Source organism: Macrobrachium rosenbergii, chromosome 30 (genome assembly GCF_040412425.1).
Source record: "Macrobrachium rosenbergii isolate ZJJX-2024 chromosome 30, ASM4041242v1, whole genome shotgun sequence".
NCBI classification, from domain to species: Eukaryota; Metazoa; Arthropoda; class Malacostraca; order Decapoda; family Palaemonidae; genus Macrobrachium; species Macrobrachium rosenbergii.
The window spans coordinates 546,001-569,043 of NC_089770.1; the positions used below are offsets into that span (position 1 = coordinate 546,001).

The 23,043-nt window shown below is 35.0% G+C and overlaps 1 protein-coding gene across 1 annotated transcript in view; it reads left to right on the plus strand.

The window, feature by feature from the left end:
- The window catches only part of LOC136854882 (chaoptin), a 356,140-nt gene extending 333,563 nt beyond the window's left edge, over positions 1-22,577 (plus strand). The window contains 9 exon segments of the mRNA XM_067131411.1: positions 3,425-3,497; positions 3,499-3,539; positions 4,728-7,203; positions 7,706-7,863; positions 8,973-9,008; positions 9,010-9,178; positions 11,151-11,313; positions 13,508-13,635; positions 15,332-22,577. Coding sequence (XP_066987512.1) covers positions 3,425-3,497; positions 3,499-3,539; positions 4,728-7,203; positions 7,706-7,863; positions 8,973-9,008; positions 9,010-9,178; positions 11,151-11,313; positions 13,508-13,635; positions 15,332-15,550 — 3,463 coding nt within the window. The 3' untranslated portion in view covers positions 15,551-22,577.
- The last annotated feature ends 466 nt before the right edge of the window (positions 22,578-23,043 follow it).

Below are 23,043 nucleotides of genomic sequence, written 5' to 3' on the forward strand. Positions count from 1 at the left end.
GACCTGACACATGAAGTGACCTCGTTTAAGTGTGTTTAGTCTTTTTTTTATCTTTTCTTCCTGTTGTTGATTAGTTATTGGTTTTATTTAGTTGTTCCTTTATTTATTTAGTTAGTTTGTTACTTAGATTATTAGTTATTTATTGGCCAATATTGCCAAATGAAGAGTACTGGAATATGGAATATATTAGAAATTATTCAAAATGGTCAATTACAGATGCCTTCATTTCAAACTTTGTATATGTTATCTAATTACATGTTTATTTATCTACTCAATAACTTAATTATTTAGTTATCGATATATCTATTTATCTATTGCTCAGCACTGTTAAAAGATGAATACAGGAATATGTAATAATATAAGAAAATATGCAAAAAATATAATTTTTTTTTTAATATTTTTTCAGTTCGTAGCTTTGCATGTCTTATTGTTGATGGTAGTCCAATCTTGACAGCTGACCAATATCCGAAATGATTGATAGTGAATAACAGTAAGAGAAATTTTTCATATAAAAAAAAATATATGGCGAGAGAAAAATTGTCATATTGAAAAATAAAATCTGAAAAAAAACATGATTTCAGTCTTGCATTGAACCAGTCTCTTAAGTAAAAGATGGAGAGAGAGAGAGAGAGAGAGAGAGAGAGAGAGAGTGTAAGAGAGAGAGCCAGAGAGTAAAGAGAGAGAGGGGGAGAGAAGAACAGAGAGATGATGACATAAAACTAAAGAGAGAGAGATTAATAAAAAGAGAAATGACTTAAAACTCAGGGGGATAGAGAGAGAGAGAGAGAGAGAGAGAGAAAGACAGAGAGAGAAAAAGTATGAACAAAATGACTTAAAACTCAGGGGATAGAGAGAGAGATTTGAGAGAGTCTGAAGTGAGAAAAAAATAGAAAGAATGATGATGATTTCGAGTGTCCGCGTGAGGGGAGTAGGACCCCTTTGATGGGTCATACACGACCCTCCTCTTCTTCTTCTTCTTCTTCTTCTTCTTCTTCTTCTCTCTTTGAGTCCTTTCCCTCCTCTCCTTTCTCCTTTCTTCTAAATATTTTTTTTATATATTTTCAAGTTAAATTTTTAAAAATATTTTCAAATATATTTTTTAATATTTTCAAGTTAAATATTTTTTTATATACAAATTTAATATTTTTATACATTTTCAAGTTTAATATTTTTCATATATTTTCAAGTTCATATTATTATATATTTTCAAGTTAAATATTATATATATATTTTCAAGTTAAATATTTTTTTTATATATTTCAAGTTAACTATTTTTTATATATTTTCGAATTAAATATTTTTTATATATACATTCAGGTCACTTATTCCATTCCTAATTATTCACTTCTCAGCGTCCTCCTTCCCTCAATTCTCTTCATTCTTCTTCCCTTCGCCTTCTTTATTTTCTCTCCTTTCACATCTCTATCTCTCTGTCTTTCTATCTCCCCATCTCTCTATGTCTCTATTCTCGTCCGAACCAGCCCCCGTCAATCTGTCAATCACTGGAAAATGGTGAAGAAGAGGCATTCAAGTCAAATGGGAACAAGCCTTGTCGTGCCCAAGTTCCCCTCACACACTCTCTCTCTCTCTCTCTCTCTCTCTCTCTCTCTCTCTCTCTCTCTCTCTCTCTCTCTATCTCTCTCTCACGCCTCTTCAACAACTCCCCCTTCCTCTTTCCTCCCTACTTAATCCACTTCTCTCCTTTCTTCTCTTCTCTCTGACCTATTCCAGATTTTGGAAATTAGCTAGGGTGAGAAGAGAGGCTAGAGGTGAGAGAGAGAGAAGAGAGAGAGAGAGAGAGAGAGAGAGAGAGGGGGCGAAGACGTGTTTATATTAATCAAGAAAACCCTCACCTTCTTATCTCTCACTTTCTGGAGAGAGAGAGAGAGAGAGAGAGAGAGAGAGAGAGAGAGAGAGAGAGGGAAGGGGCGGGGGTGGGGCACATTGTTTATGTAATCAAAGAAGTCACTTTTGAGATAAGTATATTCTACTGTATGCCTCAAGTACTTAGAGAGAGAGAGAGAGAGAGAGAGAGAGAGAGAGCTAACTAAAGAAATAAATCAAACTTACGGGGTCAAGGAATGCCGTGTGATTATTGTATTATCTATCACCCCTTTCTCTCTCTCTCTCTCTCTCTCTCTCTCTCTCTCTCTCTCTCAATACGTACTTTTACAAAACAAATCTTTATATGCTTGAAAGTATACTGAAGAATCTATTCATAAAAAGGGGATTTCTTGATTACATAAACACTCTCTCTCTCTCTCTCTCTCTCTCTCTCTCTCTCTCTCTCTCTCTCTCTCTCTCTCTCTCTCTCTCTCTCTCACTGAGAAGCCGCCTGTATCGACTGGCAGTGGGGACAACCTGAGCCTTACTGTTGTTTACTTATTGAAAAATTAATGAGGCTTCCGACGCTCTATCTCCTCCTCCTCCTCCTCCTCCTCCTCCTCCTCCTCGTTCTTCTTCTTCTTCTTCTTCTTCTTCTTCTTCTTCTTCTTCTTCTCCCCCTCCTCGTTCTTCTTCTTCTTCTTCTTCTTCTTCTTCTTCTTCTTCTTCTTCTCCCTTCTTCTTCTCCTCCTCCCTTCCTCCTCCTCTTCCCTCCTCCTCCTCCTCCTCCTTCTGCTTCTTCTTTTTGCTTCCTCCTCCTTCTCCTTCTTCTCCTTGTTCCCTGTCGTCATTAAAGAGGAACCAACATTTTCACAGTTCCCAGCATTAACAGACTATAGCTGGGATTAGAGTCGTTGGGCGAAGTAGCCACAATATATATGAAATTATCAAAATATAAGTGAATTAACGAGATCATTAGATAAATACATAAAACAAGAAATAAATCTTATTAATTAATTAGTTAATTAAAAATTAATTAATTAAGCATATAAGTAAATAATAAAATAAATAAAGAATTAAGATGGAAATGTAACTGATTAATAAATGAATTATTAATTATTAGTTAATGAACGAATGAATTGATTTATCATTTTTTAAGTAATTAATTTTTTTATTAACTAATCAATTAAGTAGTTAATTAATTGATTAATTAAAAACATAAATGAATAATAAAAGGAATAAAGAATTAAGATAGAAATGTGATTGATTAATTAATGAATTATTAATTGTTAGTTAATGAACGAATTAATTGATTTATTATTTTTTAAGTAATTATTTTTTATTTATATCAACTAATTAATTAAGTAGTTAATTGATTAATTAAATTATTAATTAATTAATTAAATTATGAATGAATGAATTAACTAAAGAACTGTAAGTAAAACCGAAACATGTAAAAAGAGAGATATCTACAAATTCAGCATTCAGACACACATGCAACATCCATATTATTATTATTATTATCATTATTATTATTTTATTATTATTATTATTATTATTATTATTATTATTATTATTATTATTATTATTATATTTACAGAGGAATGGCACAGCACCTCAGATCGTTGGACCTCAGTGACAACTTATTAGCAAAAGTGCCCAAAGATGCACTGCCAGCTTCCTTTGAAGACCCTGGAATGGTTAAGCCTTAGCGGGTAAGTAATGGCATAAGTTTGTATATATATATATATATATATATATATATATATATATATATATATATATATATATATATATATATATCATTACACATGTGAACTTGGGCATTAGTTAATGCCATTGAGTATTTGGACAGTCCCTGGACATACAGGAAGCTCTTTCTTTAAAATCAGTAAAGATTTTTACCAATATTTTAACCTAAAAAAATATCCACACTAGCATTTAGGAAAGTAGGAATATTTATCTTTTTAGTGAGAGTACTTCTCTTAATACAGCAGTTCAAGACAGACAGTGAAACCTTTAACTGAAATAACTCTCATATAGGTACCCTGCCCTCCTAAGTTATCACATAATTTAGCCCCTACGTGCCATGTGGCAATTTTTCTCCCGCGCTGCAATGTCGGTCGAGTATCCACTGCACGGAGATTTATAATCGGTATCTGATATTCTTGACCTAGACTGACCCAACTCTACTATTATCGTTAATATTTTTCCCAATAATTCTCTTACTCTCACATTATCGCTGGGATATTCACTGGCAGAAAAGAAATTGTATTCTGATAAGTTCAAGAAAACCTCATCAATAGGCCTTCGAGTTCTCTACAAACAGTGCGCCACTCACCACTGTCTTGTACGTGCTTTTGTGCTTCCTGGATGGTGAGACATCTCATCTCCAGCTTTTCCTCCACTAGCCATTATCCCCTCACTCTCCCTCCCTTTCCTCCTCCACCCCCATTTTCCCCATGTGATCAAACCATCTCATGTGCACTGACAAATCCTTTTGGGCAAGATTAACTTGATTGTGACGTAATGTCAGATATAGCTTGAAGGTAGATTTTTTCAAATGAGGAGTCCACTACCCATGTCCCCTCTTCCCTTCTCTCTCTCAGCTTTGCATTAGATTTCCACTGCTTTTCATTTTGTACCATTGTTTCTCAGTCATCTTATGAGCACAAGTTCCTAATGTCTTTGAATATTTATTGGCCACGATGTAATGTTGGAAATAGCTTGAAATGTGATTTTTTTTCAAGTGACTACTCCACTATTTCATTCTCCTCCCTTCTCTCTTTCAGTTTAGCATTAGATTTCCACTATTTTTCATATTGCACCAATGTTAGTCTGTCAAACTATGAAACACAAGTTTCTTGTCAGAGAATATTTAATCTCCACTTCTTTTTTCTCAGGAACCAAATAGTTGACCTCATCAGGGAGGACTGGGTACCACAGAGAGAGACGCTGATATCTGTCTACCTGGGCATGAACGACATCGACAAGGTGCCTCAGAACGTCTTTTCTGACTGGGACAGGTTGGTGTGGTTGGACCTCAAGAAGAACAACATTCTTTTCCTCCCGCCGAACTCCCTGGCCAGGACCATACGAACTCTCGACTTGAACCACAACCTCCTCACAGATTTCCCGAAGGAAGCTGTGAGCAACATCGAGCACCTCTCCTGGCTCTTCCTGAGGGGCAACCTCATAGACAGACTACCGGACACGGGATTTTCCACGCCCAAGATGCTCGACCAGCTGGATTTCGGCGAGAATTTCATTCAGTTCATACCTACCAATCTCTTCAACAATTCTCTGACAGCTAGAGATTTGTACTTAGATTTCAACCTCCTGACTGAAATCACAGATGAAGCGTTCAAGGGTGTCAACCCCGGTCGTCTCTTCCTGACGGCGAATAACATCTACAACATCACAGACCATGCCTTCATGGGAGGTCCCGAGCACTCCCTCATCCTTATAAACATAGAGAAGAACCGTCTGGAGGGAATACCGAAGGCCTTCTCCTACTTGCAGAAGCTGCGATTCTTCCACATTCACGACAACAGAATAGCCAAGATCCATGACGACGCCTTCAGGAACATCTGTGATACCCTCGGATCGCTTGGGTTGTCTGGAAATCAGCTCAAAGCAGTGCCAAGAGATGCCTTGGAAAATTGCACAAATATATTTCACTTGAACATAGGTTACAATCAAATAACAGAAATAAGCGAAGAGGATTTCGAAACTTGGGGTGACAGTTTAAGCACCCTGATACTTAGAGGTAACAAGCTGTACAGTATTCCGCCTCACGTATTTAGATACACACCTAAACTACACGAGCTTAGCCTCTCTTTCAACCGAATTGTTGATATCACACCTGAATCCTTCATTGATGTCTTAGACACACTAGAAATTCTTGAAATCAGTTTTGGCTTCTACAGAGATGAATTTCCAGAGACCATTCTGAAGCCCTTGACTTCACTTACTTGGATTGCTCTGGACAATAACAATATTAGAACCATATCAGAAACGGCTCTTTACTCTTTCGGTAAGCTTCGTTACTTTAACATGGAGTCAAACCGTCTCACTTACATTCCAAAAACACTTTTCCATCAGAATGTACATAAAGAGCTTATAGACATCAGAATTGGCCTCAACTTCATAGAAAGATTAGAATATGAAACCTTTCATAATTTAGATAAGCTTAGGACTATTGTGCTCACAGGTAACAGAATAAGAACTGTCCACAATGAAGCTTTCAAAACCTTACCTAAGCTTAAGACTGTACTATTAGCCAACAACTTCATTGACAAAATAGAGCCCAGAGCTTTCTGTGACTTGCCCAGTCTAATGGAGCTTCAACTGCAGCATAACAAATTGAAGGAGCTGAACCTGCTCTCGTTCTACAACGTCACAAACAACTCGAGTCTCCTCTCCCTGAACGTATCTTTCAACGAGATTTCAGAATTAGGCGTATCATCTGGAATCCCTCCACAAGTCAAAACCCTTGATGCCAGCCATAACAAATTAAAAGAAGTGCCTATTAACTTTTTACAAGCCTTGAAGTTTAACCTGGAAAGCCTCAACCTGGGGTACAATCTCATCAAGAAACTCGACAGCAGTGCCTTCGGAGATATCACCCAGCTACAAATGCTAATTCTTGAACACAACGGCATTGAGCAAATACGTCCAAGAGCATTCTCACCTCTGAGCAAAGTACAAGTCCTGGATTTGAATCACAATCACCTTGTCAACCTGCCGCCAGAATGCTTTAGCGATACCACTTCCCTGAGAATTCTCGATTTGTCCTACAACCACCTCCGTTCCCTGCCTAACTCGGTGTTCCGCGGAACCATGCTGGAAACACTTCGGTTGTCTCACAACGAGTTTGTCTCGATGCCCACAGCGGGCTTTGCTGAAGTTGAGAATACTCTGCACTACCTAGATGTGTCTCACAACCATCTGGAGCACCTAGACAGCACCATGTTCTACAGCTTCCCCAAGCTCTTCGAACTGAACCTAGCCAACAACCGCTTGTCGATCCTCCCGGATAACGTCTTCGTTAGCCTGACCAACCTCATAAGCCTAGACCTGAGCGGTAACCCCGTCCGCGCCAACTTCAAGGAGTTGTTCCACTACACTCAAAACGTCCAGACACTCAATTTGGCTAACATTGGCTTCTCGTCGTCCCCTAACATACCCTTGCCGAATCTAGTGACCTTGAATTTGTCGTCAAATTCTATATCGGAGATTGAGGTTCAGTCGATCGAGACCCTACACGAGCTGCGTTCTCTGGATCTGTCGCACAACAAGCTGACGCAGGTCAGGTCGCGCCTTTGGACTCGCATGCCTCATCTCAAGTACCTAGATTTGTCCTTCAATCCCATACGAGTAAGTAGGTCGTTTCTGGTCTTTGTAATTCTTCGTGAATAGCCACAACTTGACTGTTTTTTGCGAGTACTTGTTGTGGGCAAGTTCACTTCTTACTTGTAATAAATTTATTGAATATTGTGAACATGTATAACTCCTCTGCCAGAAGCTGATTGTAAAATGGGGAAAATGACACGTCTTCAATTCTGAGCTGAATTTTTAAGATGATGGCAAATAAGTTTTAGGCTACTGATTAATTATGACAAGAGGAATAATTAAAAATTAATGTAGTTACTCCATGGTGTACCATCACAGCTCATAACTGATGTAGTTAAAAGTAGTTTCAGTAAAATATTAGAGGAATTCAAAACTAGTTAATCAAACAATTACATTATTTTATCCCTTACCATAAATTTGGTGAGATTTCTAGGTTCTAAAGCCTAAAACCACTGAAAAACAATCACAATGCGTTCAAATAATGATGCCCACGAAGTACAGTTCCATTCTCTCATCCAATCTCCAGTCGCTGACCAAGGACAGCTTTGGAGGAGCTTCGAGGATTGAGACTCTCGTCCTGAGGAACCTCGACGACATTTCCAGATTCGATTACGACGCCCTCTCGCACATGACCTTCCTGAGGGAGCTCTACATGAACACATTCCCCAGCATTGAAAAGTACAGGTAGGTATTTCTTTATCATTTTGAGGAATATTCCTTCCTCAGCACTGAGAAGTAGAGGTGGGTATCTCCTGAATCTTGGGAAATATTTTTGTCCTCAGGACTGAAAAGTATAGGTGCGTATTTCTTCATAATTCTGGGAAATATTTCTTCCTCTGCTCTGTAAAGTATAGGTGGGTATGTCTTGAAAATTCTGGGAAATGTTTTGTCCTCAGCACTGAAAAGTAGAGGAGGGTAATCCTTCATAATTTTGAGAAACATTTTTTCTCCTCCGCACTAAAAAGTATAGGTGGGTATTTATTCATCATTTTTGGGAAAAGTTCCCCCACCAACAAAGCATTCATACATTATAATAAATAATTTGGAAAAATTCCTTCAAAATAGTTAAATGTGAGAGGCAAATTTCATACTGTCCATTTACGGTAGAAGTCTATAGACTGATAGATTTTTATGATTATGTAAAAATTCTCAATTCTCGCTTTTTTTTTTTTATTTGTACGTACAGCTTTGTGATTTTAGTACTTGTTCCTCGTTCCATGCCTTGGCTTTACCAGGCAATATTTCATTTATCTACCAATTCCTACCCCCTCCCACTTTCCCTGTACCTTTCAGAGAGAGAGAGAGAGAGAGAGAAAAGAGAGAGAGAGAGTATGAAACGTTCATTGTTTGCCTCGAGGAATATTAAAGTTTCGTAATTTCTTCTCGAGTTCTTTTAATTTGTTAATTCTCAGTTGGGACGTTCATCACCTTTCTTCACAAGAGGTACCCGAAGAATAAGTATTTCAACATTTTACTTTAATATTCTACAAGTTCGTTTACCTGGCTGATTGGAAATTGGTTCCCAACCCCATCTCTCTCTCTCTCTCTCTCTCTCTCTCTCTCTCTCTCTCTCTCTCTCTGAAGATTATTCAGGGACCACAAATCTCTGCCAAGGCTTGGAAACCCACCAGCTCAATAATGGTACTCCTATTTGAATCCAAATCTAAAAAACTTAATGCCAATCTAGAGACCAACTTCTGTCCAAAATTTCCCATCAGTCTACAGATAGTTTAAAAGCAATTCTGCCAAAATAAAAAATGTCCTTGCATTGACCCCCAACTCTCCTTTTCCAGATTCCGAGTCGGCCACTTGCTGGCCACAGTTCACACTTCAGAAGCTTCACCTGGAGGTCAGGGAAGAGTCCCTGACAGACCAAATCATGGGGGCCTTTGGCCCCAAGCTGAAGGAACTTCACATCACAGGGCAAAACCTGAGGGAGATTGATTCCAAGACGTTCAGGGGATTCCAAAACAGGCATATGCTACAGCTGTCCATCACGGTAATGATAATGAGAAGGCTTTGAGAGTTACAGCTCTGAGATTCAGTTCCACTGGTAGATCTCGTGTTACATGTTGATGATGTGGGTAATGGTCCCTTATGATAAAATGGTCTTGAAAAGGTACAATTCCAGTGTACTACTCTGGTGGTTCTCATGTTACATGTTGATATTGTGGGTAATGGTTCCTTATCATAAATTGGGTTTTTGAAAAGGTACAATTCCACTGTATTAACGTGGCTGTTCTCATTTTACAGTTGAACATTGTAGTTAATGATGGTGCTTTATAATTTCTCGTTAACATGGCAAGCGCTTGATGAAATCAGTGGCTTGAATAAATACAATGCCATTGTATCATTGTGGATATTCTTGTGTTGCAATTTAACAATGGGGTTTCCAGTTGCTTATCTTAGTTCCTTGTTAGTATGACAATTTCCCTACAAAATCATCTTACATAAACGCAGATCGTCTCGAGTGGTGCTTCTATTTTTTTTAAATCCACCGCAAACAATAACATGTCAGAAACCAATGAGATATGTCAGTTTTATTTAATATTTTTGAGAATAACCAACATTTACATAACATAAAAATAAGGCATCGGAAAATAACCTCGCTAAATTATTCACCAGATACACAGGAAGTCAAGAATCAACACTGGACTTTTGTATGGAATGCCGGGTTGTGTAAACAATATGAGAAAATACCATTTATAAAATATATATTTTTTTTTCTTTGGAAGCTTTCCAAATAGATTAACTTTCCATTTCGTTTGGGCTGTACCTCTAAAATCAGCTTTACGCTCGCTGAGGGAAATGATCTTTGAAGGGCATAAAACGTTTTATGTTAATATGAAGTACGCTTATGAAAGTTGGGGTTTCAATGTCAATTACTGTGATGCTGATGATGTAATTCATGTTTGCATAATGATATACAAATAACGTGACAGGATCACTCCGCCTAAATGCTAATTTCATTTTCATTTTAATTTGGCAGTTATTTTTTTTTATGTAACTGTAATTCTTTTTTACACAGATCGTTTTAGGAAGCTGAATATATTTCAAAGAGGAAAATAAAATGCCTTTTCAATTTTCATTTAATTTGGCAGTTATTTTTTTATGTAACTGTAATTCATTTTTACACAGATCATTTTAGGAAGTTGAATATATTTCAGAAGGAATACGAAATACCTTTTCAATTTTCACTTTGATTAGGCACTTATTTTTTATGTAAATGTAACGCGTTCTTCTATAAATAATTTTAGGAAGTTAGATATGTTTCAGAGAGATATATGAATACCGTTTATGAGAATGCTAATTTTATAATTGCTTTTTTAAATTCCTGACCATTATATGTTCAAGATTTTTTTTTTATATTTCAGCCTCAATTTTTACATTCCCAATTAGGAATCGGTTCCTTTTCAAGGCCAAAATTTTAATTCCACCAATTCCTAACCAACAATATTTTGTGTTTAAGATTTTTTTCATATTTCAGTCTCAGTTTTTACATTCCCAATTAGGAATCGATTCCTTTTCAAGGCCTGCAATTCAATTCCACCTATTCCTAACCCGTAATTTCTTATCAAATCAAATTTAAGTCCCCCAAGGACACGAGACTTTCCCAAGGCCAGTAATTACTTTTTACATTCCTGACCAATATGTCCTCCAGTTTATTTTAATTTTCAGCCTCTATTTTTTAATTCCCAATTAGGATCAGGCTCCTTTCCAAGGCCTGAAACTGAATTCCACCTATTCATAACCCACATTTATTTATAAAATCAAATTTATGTCTTCTGATGACATATTTCAGCCTCAAATTCTAAATCCCAATTAGGATTCAGTTCCTTTTCAAAGCCTGAAATAGAATCCCACCAATTCCTAACCATCAATTTTTTCAGTAGATCAAATTTAAGTCCCCTGAGGACACGGCACTCTTTCCGAAGGGTCTTATACTGACTGATGCCATTCCTCCCCCAAAGGACACGTCCGTCACGTCCCTACCAGACGGCCTCCTGACCCACGTGTCGGACGTTGCCTTCCTGTCCTTGGACTTGCGAAGGAACAAGCTGAAGTTCCTGAATCCTCACGTCCTCTACCAGAACGGCTCCGACTGGGAGAGCAAAGGGACTCTCTTCGTGCGAGGTAAGATGGCGGAACTCAAGTGTCACCTTTTCGTTCTTTCAGTTCCTGGTCTTAACTCCCTGATTTATTCCTCTTTGTCCTGTATTACCTCTTTCATTTCCACCTTCCCTTTTCGTCCTTTCGCCTCCACCACTTTCTCTCTCTCTCTCTCTCTCTCTCTCTCTCTCTCTCTCTCTCTCTCTCTCTCTCTCTCATATCAACTGACCTCAGTCATTACAACTCGAGAATGCATCCACAACTAAACTCTCTCTCCCTCTCTCTCTTATATCAACTAACTTGAGTCATTACGACTCTAGAATGCATACACAGCTCTCTCTCTCTCTCTCTCTCTCTCTCTCTCTCTCTCTCTCTCTCTTGAAAAGAGACTCCTCTCTTCTCCCCTTCTCCCCTACTTTATCCAACTTTTCCACTTGATTCTTCTTCTTCTCCCCCGACACTTTCCTATGGAAACCTCTCTAGAGCAGAGAAGAAGAAGAAGAAGAGGCTGATTTTCAACAAGACCTAATTGTCTCATTATCTCTCTCTCTCTCTCCCCTTTGATCTTATTAAGGGTGGGGGCGTCTAAGTCTCTCTGACGAGATAGTTCCAGAGATCTCCCAGAAGTTGAGAAATCATCGCTTTTGTCATAACATGTATATATATATGTATTGGAAATAATCAACACTCAATCACGTGTGGAACTGGAATCAATTTCTGACTTACATCAGGATCGAACCCAGGTCTTTTTGTCGTGAGACCTGGCAGCTGTCTCGTCTTTCAATAGGAAGACCTGGGTTCGATCCTGATGTGAGTCAGACATTTATATATGTATATATACATTTGTATTTATATATACACAGTGTATATATATATATATATGTATATATATATATGTATATATATATATATATATATATATATATATATATATATATATATATATATATATATATATATATATATATATATATATATGTGTGTGTGTGTGTGTGTGTGTGTGTGTGTGTGTGTGTGTGTGTATATATGGTATTTATACATACATAATCTCAAGTTTAGCTTAAATAAAATGTATAAAATATACGGACGCTACCTCTTTGTTTTAATGGAAATTCTGCATCAGACTCCATCATATTTACGCTTTCATCACTAAGTCTATTTGTGCAATTCAAAGTTTTAAAAACATATTAATAAATTCATAAATAAATATAAAGAAAATATAAGCAAATCTCTCTCTCTCTCTCTCTCTCTCTCTCTCTCTCTCTCTCTCTCTCTCTCTCTCTCTCTCTCTCTCTCTCGGGTGACAAATTGCTTATTAACTTCATTGAGAACCAATTCCACCTGAGTGTGTAACATGATTCTCGATTGTGTACACAAAGCCCCTGGTCAACTGTAAACATTGACAGACTTGTCTATGGGCGTTGGTTCTTCTTCTGATTACTATCGAAGCTTTTTTTTTTATTATCATGTGAGCATCTGCTGCCGCCACTTGCTCTCTCTCTCTCTCTCTCTCTCTCTCTCTCTCTCTCTCTCTCTCTCTCTCTCTCTCTCTCTGTGTTGAGATTTATTTTTAAATATATTTGTATACCTATATACAACTGTGGATTTGTTTCTCCATGTCGAGACTCGTGCTGTTATTATTATTATTATTATTATTATTATTATTATTATTATTATTATTATTATTATTATTATTATTATTATTGTGAAATAAAAATCCACAATTCTATTGTAAACTGTATTCCTATGTAAAAGACAGTTTACTATATAATTGTGACTTTTTATTACACAAACTGTTTTCCACGAGTTTGTGAATTTCTTATTATTATTATTATTATTATTATTATTATTATTATTATTATTATTATTATTATTATTATTATTATTATTATTATTATATTATTATTATTACCGAGAAGGAGAATCGATCAGGTTTTCGAAAGCTTTCGTTTGTGTATATATTTCCAATACATATTTAAATTTACTCCACTGTGGATTTCTTCATTATTATTATTATTATTATTATTATTATTATTATTATTATTATTATTATTATTATTATTATTATTATTATTATTATTATAACTTCATAGGTTTCGTTTCCTGATATTTGGTATCATTTCTTTGGACAGAATTTAATTCAGTAGAATCAAATCTAAAAATATATATTATTAATATTACCATTTTTCCTGTACCTGATGCCCTCTGCCCTTTCCAGGTGGCATTGCCCTGGAGGGCAACGACTGGACCTGTGAGTGTTCCCTGGTATGGCTTGGGCGCTGGTTGAGACGATGGTTGAGAGAAACTCTACAAATCCACACAGCGATGGTGAAAGGTGCCCAGGAGGTGAGGGAAGGGAAGAGGGTATTTTTTAGTTTTCTGTAAAAGAAAACTACTGAGGTGGCCATTTGTTCGTTTTCTGTAAAAGAAAGTTATTGAGGTGGGTATTTGTTAGTTTTCGAGATGGGTATTTTTAGTTTTCTGGAAAAGAAAACTATTGAGGTGGCCATTTGTTCGTTTCTGTAAAAGAAAGTTATTGAGGTGGGTATTTGTTAGTTTTCGAGATGGGTATTGGTTAGTTTTCTGTAAAAGAAAGCTACTGAGGTGGCTATTTGTTCTCTTCCTGTAAAAGAAAATGATTGAGGTGGGTATTTGTTAGTTTTCGAGATGGGTATTTTTAGTTTTCAGTAAAAGAAAATTATTGAGGTGGGTATTTTTTTAGTTTTCGAGATGGGTATTGGTTGGTTTTTCTGTAAAAGGAACCTATTAGATGGCTATTTGCTGGTTTTCTGTAAGAGAAACTATTTAGTTGGCTATTTGTTGGTTTTCTGTAAAAGAAAACTATTGAAATGGCCATTTGTTATTATTTTCTGTGCCCTCATCTTAAAAACTATTGAGATTAGAGGGCTGCAAATTGGTATGTTGATCATCCACCCTCCAATCATCAAACATTTTTCAGCCCTCCAGCCTAGTAGTTTCATCTTATTCAATGTTAAAGTTAGGCATGATCGTGCGTTGCAAGTTGGCGTGTTGGCCACCACCGGGCTGTGGCTGAGAGTTTCATGGGCCACGGTTGAGAGTTTCATACAGCATTATACGCTGTTTCATTATAGCATGGCAGAAAGAATGGTTTGACGTTTGAATGACATAATATCACTTTGCTGATTTAAAAAATGAGTCTCTTGATCAGATGTCAACAGAAAGAAAGTTTAATCTATTCTTACAACGTTATTACAACCGCGAGTTGTGGCCACGGTATATCTCCAAGTTAAAATCCTTGCCTACAACAAGCCGGTGATAATTAGCTCCTGCAACTTTAATTATACAATAATTGATCGGTGCAAAGTTTGTTCCAACTTACCGTCAGGGATAATTAGTCGGTACAGGAGTTAATATCCGCGGTGGGTTTCCTATGGCCAAGTCGTTAGGAATTGCAAACAATGTCTGAGATATATTCAATTCTTCTGGCGGTCTCAGTTCTTGCGATGCTTAATGTTTTATTCTCCTATAGTTGTTCGGTATATGTTTATTTCTTTATGGGATTGCATGTGTATGTTTAGTTATTTTAATTTTTGTTTTTCGTAGTTTGTCAGGTTGAGTTTAGGGTATTATTCGTAATGATAGTTTGTTTAATTGCCTTTAGATGAGTATATATGGATTAAGTGGTGTATATGGCTAGAGAGGATTTTAGCTAGAATGGAATATAATAATATAATTTCTCTTTCTCTCTCTCTCTCTCTCTCTCTCTCTCTCTCTCTCTCTCTCTCTCTCTCTCTCTCTCTCTCTCACACACACACACACACAATAAACAATACACGAATCTTTTCATACACAGTACATTTTCATCCATAATATCTCTCTCTCTCTCTCTCTCTCTCTCTCTCTCTCTCTCTCTCTCTCTCATACACACACACACACACAAATCCTTTATCCTTTCATACACAATCTATTTCCATCCTAATTATCTCTCTTACCAACAAATCTCCACAAAGTTAAACTTTCTCAAAATAACCCATTGTTATGTCTTCCCTTCAAAACACAGGTGCAATCTAAGGTCCGCGCGGCCACCTGCTACGATCCCAGGAGGGGGCAGCACCTGCCCTTGCTGGAACTCCACTCGGAGGACCTCGGGTGCCACGCATCGGCCCTGAGCGACTCCGGCCTCGCGTCCTCGACGACGACTCCGAAAGCCTTCATTCTGGGCCTGGCAGCGCTGGTGCTCCTGGCCCCGATGGTCGTTCAGCAACTGCTCGGGTCCTGATAGTGAAGACGTTTATATATGTATAATAACAAACCCTCTGCCGAGATCTTTTTTGGTGTCTAAGTGAGAGAAGAAGAAGAAGAAGAAGAAGAAGGAGAAGAAGAAGAGGAGGAGGAGAAGAAGAGGAGAAGGAAGAAGAAGAGGATAAAAAAATGTTATTAAAAACTGATTTTGTTTTTCAAAGAACTGTTCGGCATTAGGCGGTTCGTCAACAACTACTATATAGGTTTAGGACGCTTCTAGGAGGAGAGTCCTTGGCTGCATGAATTCGCGGTCTGGCCCTGTTCCTCCTGACTGGTGGTGATAGAGAGATATAGAGAGAGAAAGAGAAAGAGAAAGAGCTTCGACGAAAGACGGTGCATAAGGCCTCACAGTCTGGGGAATAGGGGACGTTTTTGGGACGGAAGGACTATGTTTTGCCTGTAGAAACTGAGATAGAGATATATATATATATTTATATATATATACTCTTCCCCCCCCCCTCTTGTTCCTTTCCGGAGACTTGGAAAAAATAAACAGCAATAAAAGCTAAGGTGCACTTTATATTTTGTAATATCTTAAGCACAAAAATGTTCGTTTTAATCAAGAAAGTTTCATTCGCTGGACTGTCCATTCAAAGGCAGACGAGTGATGCGTGAAGAATGGAAAAGAATATAAAATAAATAAAAAAAAATATACGGGTTCAAGCAATAGAAATGGAATTATCAAACCTCTGCATCGTGTGACCTCAGTTAAAAAAATAAAAAAAGATAAGAGATAGAATTTATGGGCCAATCGCAATTTGCAAAAGGTGAATTAAAATAGAAAATAAGAATAACACTTATCCTTCTGCTAAGTGCCACTAAATATATATATATATATATATATATATATATATATATATATATATATATATATATATATATATATATATATATATGAAACGATGAACAACTTTTTTCAAACCAGTTCCTTCCCAGTGCTTCTGAGACAGACTGTTGTTGCTTGTAATTTCCGCTTGCAAAAAAATATTACTACTAATAATAATAATAGTTTGTACAAAAAATAAAAATTTATGAAAACAAGCAAACGTGAAACCTGGAAAAAGTTCGTGTCTCGTAACTTCGGAGACAGAAAAATGATTCGATGAAACAGGAAAAACTAAAACAGTTAAAGAAAATAAAGTGTTAGAAAAAGGACAGGACCTAGACAGGTCGAAGTGAGGACGGAAAATCATGAGGTAGATTAATGTTGGGTCTTCCCCTGACCTCGTCAGGGCGGGTGACCTGACCCTATATACACCAAGCGTTTATACCGGACTCGCAGGGTTGGAAAAAAAAAAGGGTGATACAACTCAATCAATCACAAACTCGACTGAAAGTGATGGTAATGAGAGTGATAAAATAAAAAATAAATAAGTGAGCTAAGAATCACAAGTGTAAAGGCCTAATAATAATACAACCACTTTCTTTCATCTGTGTGAAATCACTTAAATAAAAAAAACCTAATCTATATCTCTCAAGTTCGTTGAGACACAAGTAGTAGTTTTTTTTTTTGTTGTTGTTGTTGCTATTCCCATTGTTGTTAAAAAAATGATCAGTGATTTTTTTTTTTTTTTGCCATTCGTAGGAGAACTAATATTTTTTTTTGGCAAACTTTCTCTGTCGAGTAGAAATCGTGGAAGGTAGATTGAGAGGAAAAAACTAAACTTTCAAATCTTTTTGACCAATATCTGCACAACTTCCGTAGTTAGAAACGAATATATAATTAGAGAGTTTTTTCATTTCATTTTTTTTTTTAGTTTCAGTTTCAGGTGGGGCTTTTTTTTATAAATAGGGTATGTAGACGAAACCGTCTTTTTAATATGTCGATATTAAGCAAACTTACTGAAAGCAATGTGTTTTTTTATAATGTAAAAAAATGTAAATTTGCGTCTTGATTTGGCACAAAAAAATTCGTGACCGGAAAAGGGAATTCTCCATCACTATTTTCATTTGAACGACTTTTTTTTTTATTCCTCCAAAATTCGCTGATACACATAAAGAAAATTATATTTTTTTAATATTTAAAGGTAAATTTACATCTTGTATTGGCAAAAAAAAATTCCTGAGAACGTGGGGTAAATATCCATTATTATTTTAGTTTGAACGACTTATTATTTTTTCTTTAATTTCTCAAAATTCGCTGAAGATACGTAGAGCGTTTCTATACTATTAGCGAGCACGTAAACCAAATGTACAGAAGATTTAAAGACACTTTAGTAGGAAGCACATAACTCTATTTTTCATCTTTATAATCGTAACCGCTGGCGAATGTTTTACCAAACCTCCCGTAGGCATAAAATGAATGACCTTTCAATTATTAATTAAAGAAAATAAAGAAAATGGGGAAAGAGACGTCGCTAACGAAGCCTTTGGGAGAAGGAGATGAAATTGATAAAGTGTCACGGAGAACTTAGAGAAGAATTCTAAAGTGGAAAATGATTGTCTTACAAAACCTTATTTGGGAAAAACATCCTTGCAAATTTCTGAAAACATTCTTCCCCCCCAAAAAAATAAATTCTCCGTGAGAATATTGATTTGATCTTCTTCTTCAGAAGGACTGTAGTAGGAAAAAATATATATATAAATTCTCCTGGCTGTTGTAATTTGGGAATCAAGCCAATTTCCACTGACTTGTTTTTTTTTTAAGTTGAATGAACTGCTTCAAATCACTCTTGGCATCTTGAGAAGCAATCGGTAACGTCTACTGATTATCAGGAAAGATTTAAACGAATTATTCTCTTGTAGATTTAATATTTTTCTCTCTCTCTTTTTTAACAGCTTTTCATGCAGCCATAGATATAATTTCTGAAATACTAAAACAATATCATCTATGACATTCAGGGAATCCGTGAATTTTTAAGGAGTTTATTTCACTCATGATTAAGATGATGCTTTGGTTATGATGAAAATGAATCTTGTCATTGTATTTAGGTGAAGGTGACATCACTGTTAAAAGATTATGTTTATAGTGATCACTGTATTCTCTGCATATTTCCTCTATTTCTCAGTTCTCTTTTATCGTTATTACTTGTTCTGTTTCTATAATTCCTCGTATTTATTCTCATTCCTCTTCTATCTACTCACAGTTCTTTCATTTCCCGTCAGTCCAACTGTACCGTCATCTTTCACACCGTCGTCTGCATCCTTCTAATCCTTCTGAGCTTCATCCTTCTAAGCTTCATCCTTCTAAGCTTCATCCTTCTGAGCATCTTTTTGGGCTTCATCCTTCTGAGCTTCATCCTTCTAAGCTTCATCCTTCTGAGCTTCATCCTTCTGGGCTTCATCCTTCTGGGCTTCATCCTTCTGGGCTTCATCCTTCTGAGCTTCATCCTTCTGGGCTTCATCTTTCTGAGCTTCGTCCTTCTAAGCTTCATCCCTCTGAGCTTCGTCTTTCTGACCTTCAACCTTCTAAGTTTCACCATTCAGGGTTTCATCCTTCTAAATTTCATCCTCCGAAGCTTCATCCTTCTAAATTTCATCCTTCTAAATTTCATAATTCAGTTTCATCCATCTAATTTTCATCCTTCTAAGCTTCATCCTTCTAAGCTTCATTCTTCTGAGCTTCATCCTTCTGAATTTCATCCTTCTAAATTTCATTCTTCTGCACTTCATCCTTCTAAATTTCATCCTTCTGAGCTTCATCCATCTAAACTTCATCCTTCTCCTCTTTGTCCTTCAAATATTCATCCTTCTAAGCTTCATCCTACTATGTTTGATCCTTCTGAGCTTCATCATTCTGAGCTTCATCCATCTGAGGTTCATCCTTCTAAGCTTCATCCTTCTGAACGTCGTCCTTCTAAGCTTCATCCTTCTAAACTTCATCCGTCTGAGCTTCATCCTCCTAAGCTTCATCCTTATAAGTTTCACCCTTCCAAGCTTCATCCCTGTAAGCTTCATCTATCTATATATCAGAAAATTCAGCAGTTTAAACAAAGTTAAGCTTTTCCCATAAATTAACAGAAATAAGTGAAATAAACTCCAATGTTGTTTTGCTATATATATATATATATATATATATATATATATATATATATATATATATATATATATATATATATATATATACAAAACACTTCCGTATCTATTCAACATACATTTTACAATTAACTACCAAAAAAAAAATCCTTACAAACGAAAATGACACAAGCCAAGAGAGAGAGAAAAGAGAACCCAAGGCCACTTTTTCTACTTGCTTTCGAAAACGAAAAGGGAATTTAAAAAGCTTTAGCGACCGTAGAGTAACCAGAATTACCCTTAGACCTTAGAAGACTAAACGTAGTAGGAGGAGGAGGAATAATTCATATCACAACACACAACACACACTCGTAACCATTAAGGCTTCAAGCATTTTATAAGCATCTATCGGAGGGAGGATCGCGCGCATGCCCAGAAGAGAAAGAGAGACACTCATTTGACTAGGCGATTCAAAGCCTCAAGCGAAGGTGATGCAATGCATTGCTATTCTAATGCAATACTCCTTGTGCTTTAATCATTCACTTGCTTTTTTATCTTATTTGTTGTTAATTTGGTCATGTATTTCTTTTAATAAGTGAGATCTCTTATTTCTGTTTTTTCATATTGATGAACACCAAAATATTCTTTGGAAGTTTCTTGAATTTCAAGTCAGGGGCCCCTTTGGTGGACTTGTTCCATATGAATAGGGTTCATCTTCTGAATAATAATAATAATAATAATAATAATAATAAATAATAATAATAATAATAATAATAATAATATTATTATTATTATTATTATTATTATTATTATTATTATTATTATTATTATTATTATTGATTTTTCATAAACTGTCTGCTTCTACCAAATTCATTTTGCGTATTCCATGAATATATTGAAGAAAAAACTCCCATGATTCCACATCTTCGTTATAAGTAAAAACCACTTCATTCAGAAAAAAAAATTAGTAATTTTTTTTATCAGTTTATGCGTACCACATCCGCCTTTTGGTTTTTTATTGTAATTGTTACGAAAATATGGGAAAATGAATGAAAAACTATTTTTATTATTTTTTTAATGTAACTGTATGAAAATATGGGAAAAATATTCAAAACTAATTTTATTTTACTTTTAATGTAACTGTTATGAAAATATGTGAAAAAGTATGAAAAACTATTTTTTTATTTTTTTAATGTAACTGTTACGAAAATATGGAAAAAGTATGAAAAACTATTTTTTTTAATGTAACTGTTACGGAAATATGGGAAAAGTATAAGAAAAAAATTTTTTTTTAATGTAACTGTTCGGAAAATATGGGAAAATGTATGAAAACCTGTTTTGTTTTAAATGTAACAGTTACAAAAATTTGGTAAAAAGTACGAAAAAAAATTATGAAATTTTTTTTCAACGTAGCAGTTACAAACAATTTTGGGAAAAGTATGAAATCACTATTTCATTTCAAATGTAACAGTTACGAAAATATGAGAAAAGTACGGAAGGTCTATTTTCTATTAAATGTAACTTTCACGAAAATATTAGAAAATTTTCGAAAAAACTATTTTATTTTAAATGTAACTTTTACGAAAACAGGGGGAAAAAGTATGGAAAAAAACTTTGAAAACATTCAACCTAACTATATAAAATCTAATTCAAATATTTAGAAGCTGGGTCGAAGGATTTATAACCTGAGAAACACAATCGTTTTCCAAAAAAAAAATCTCTAAATCGACTTTCATAAAAATTTCCAAAAATATCTGGCTCGCTCGGTCCTCCCTCTCTCCAATTTTACATGATGTGAAATGGAATCGTGTACAGCAACTAAAATAAAATAAAAAAAAAGTTTTTAAACTAGAGAATAATAACAATAATAAATATATAGGCTATATACATATATATAGATTTCCTATTTTGATATTTACGGTTTGATAGCATTGTATATAGAAGTAGATCTATACGTGAAATCTAAAAACAGAAATAGTTGGTAGCTGTGGGATAAAAATAAATAAATGAATTGGGTCGACCTTGATTCTAGTCGACCTGCCCATGAAGAATACCACATAGTTTATATTTGAACTTGCCCTGGTAGATATTTAAGTGATAAATCAATGGATAAAATAAAATGGATATATTCTGTGAATCTATCTAAAATCAATGATAAATTCCAATTTCCTAAATTGAGACTTTCTGAATATTTTTTAAAATTGTTTTTCTGATAAAAATTAGTTGATTAATCAAGGCAAAATTATTTTTGAAGGTTGTCAAAAGGTTAACAAAATCCTGAAAATGATTTGAATAGGGATAAATAAGACTAAAAATCATATATTATGAATCTATCTAAAACAAATTGATAAATTCCTATATCCCCAATTTTGAGTTTAAAAAAATTTATTTTCTTTTTCCTGACAAGAATTCGCCAACTAATTCAAGCTCAATTGTTTTGGACGTCGCGGAGAGGTTATGAGAATTCTGGAAATAAATGTGCAATAGAATTATGACGTAGAGAAATTTATACAATTTATGTAGAAATGATTACCATGTGAAATGACATTCTATGCAATATTTAGTGAAAAATCCATTGTAACGACACAGACATCCCCGTGTTCACATTTTGCACAGGGAAGTAAGACGACACTAGCAGAGAGAGAGAGAGAGAGAGAGAGAGAGAGAGAAGAAACTAAAACCTGTATCACATATACATCGTGATCGTATACAGTTCATATTATATACATGTACATACTGTATATGCGTATATATATGTGTGTATATATATACATATGTATATAATATATACATACATACATGCATACATAAATACATATATACATACATAAGAATTAACACGAAAAAGGGAGAACTTCAAATCCCTTTGTTCAACGAGTCATTTTTATACCAACAGAGAGAGAGAGAGAGAGAGAGAGAGAGAGAGAGAGAGAGAGAGAGAGAGAGAGAGAGAATGTGTGTGTTGAACACTGTTAAGCAATGTTATTTAAAACGATTAAATGTTCTTCAAACCAACACAAAATCAAAAATAAAAACTGGGCTAGAAAAATTGAAGTGTTCTTTATTATCCTGGTGAATATTTTGTTGGGAAATTTTTTGAAAAGGAATATTTTTTTTTAAATGTGAGAAACACTTGAATTGAATTGTTGTAAGTTTTTACCAACGAGTGTCTTGATGTAGAGTATGTAGATTATTTCCAGGTTTGTTCATATTTATATATATATGTATTATATATGTATTATATATATATATATATATATATATATATATATATATATATATATATATATATATATATATATATATATATATATATATATATTATATATATATATGCATGTATGTATATAATTTTATATACACATATATATATATATATAAATATATATGTATATATATGTATACATATATACACATATATACATACATACATACACACATACTTCTCATTTAAACGCATCCTCTTCCAGACATCAAGAAGATTAAAAAAAAAAAAAAACAAAAAAACAAAAAACC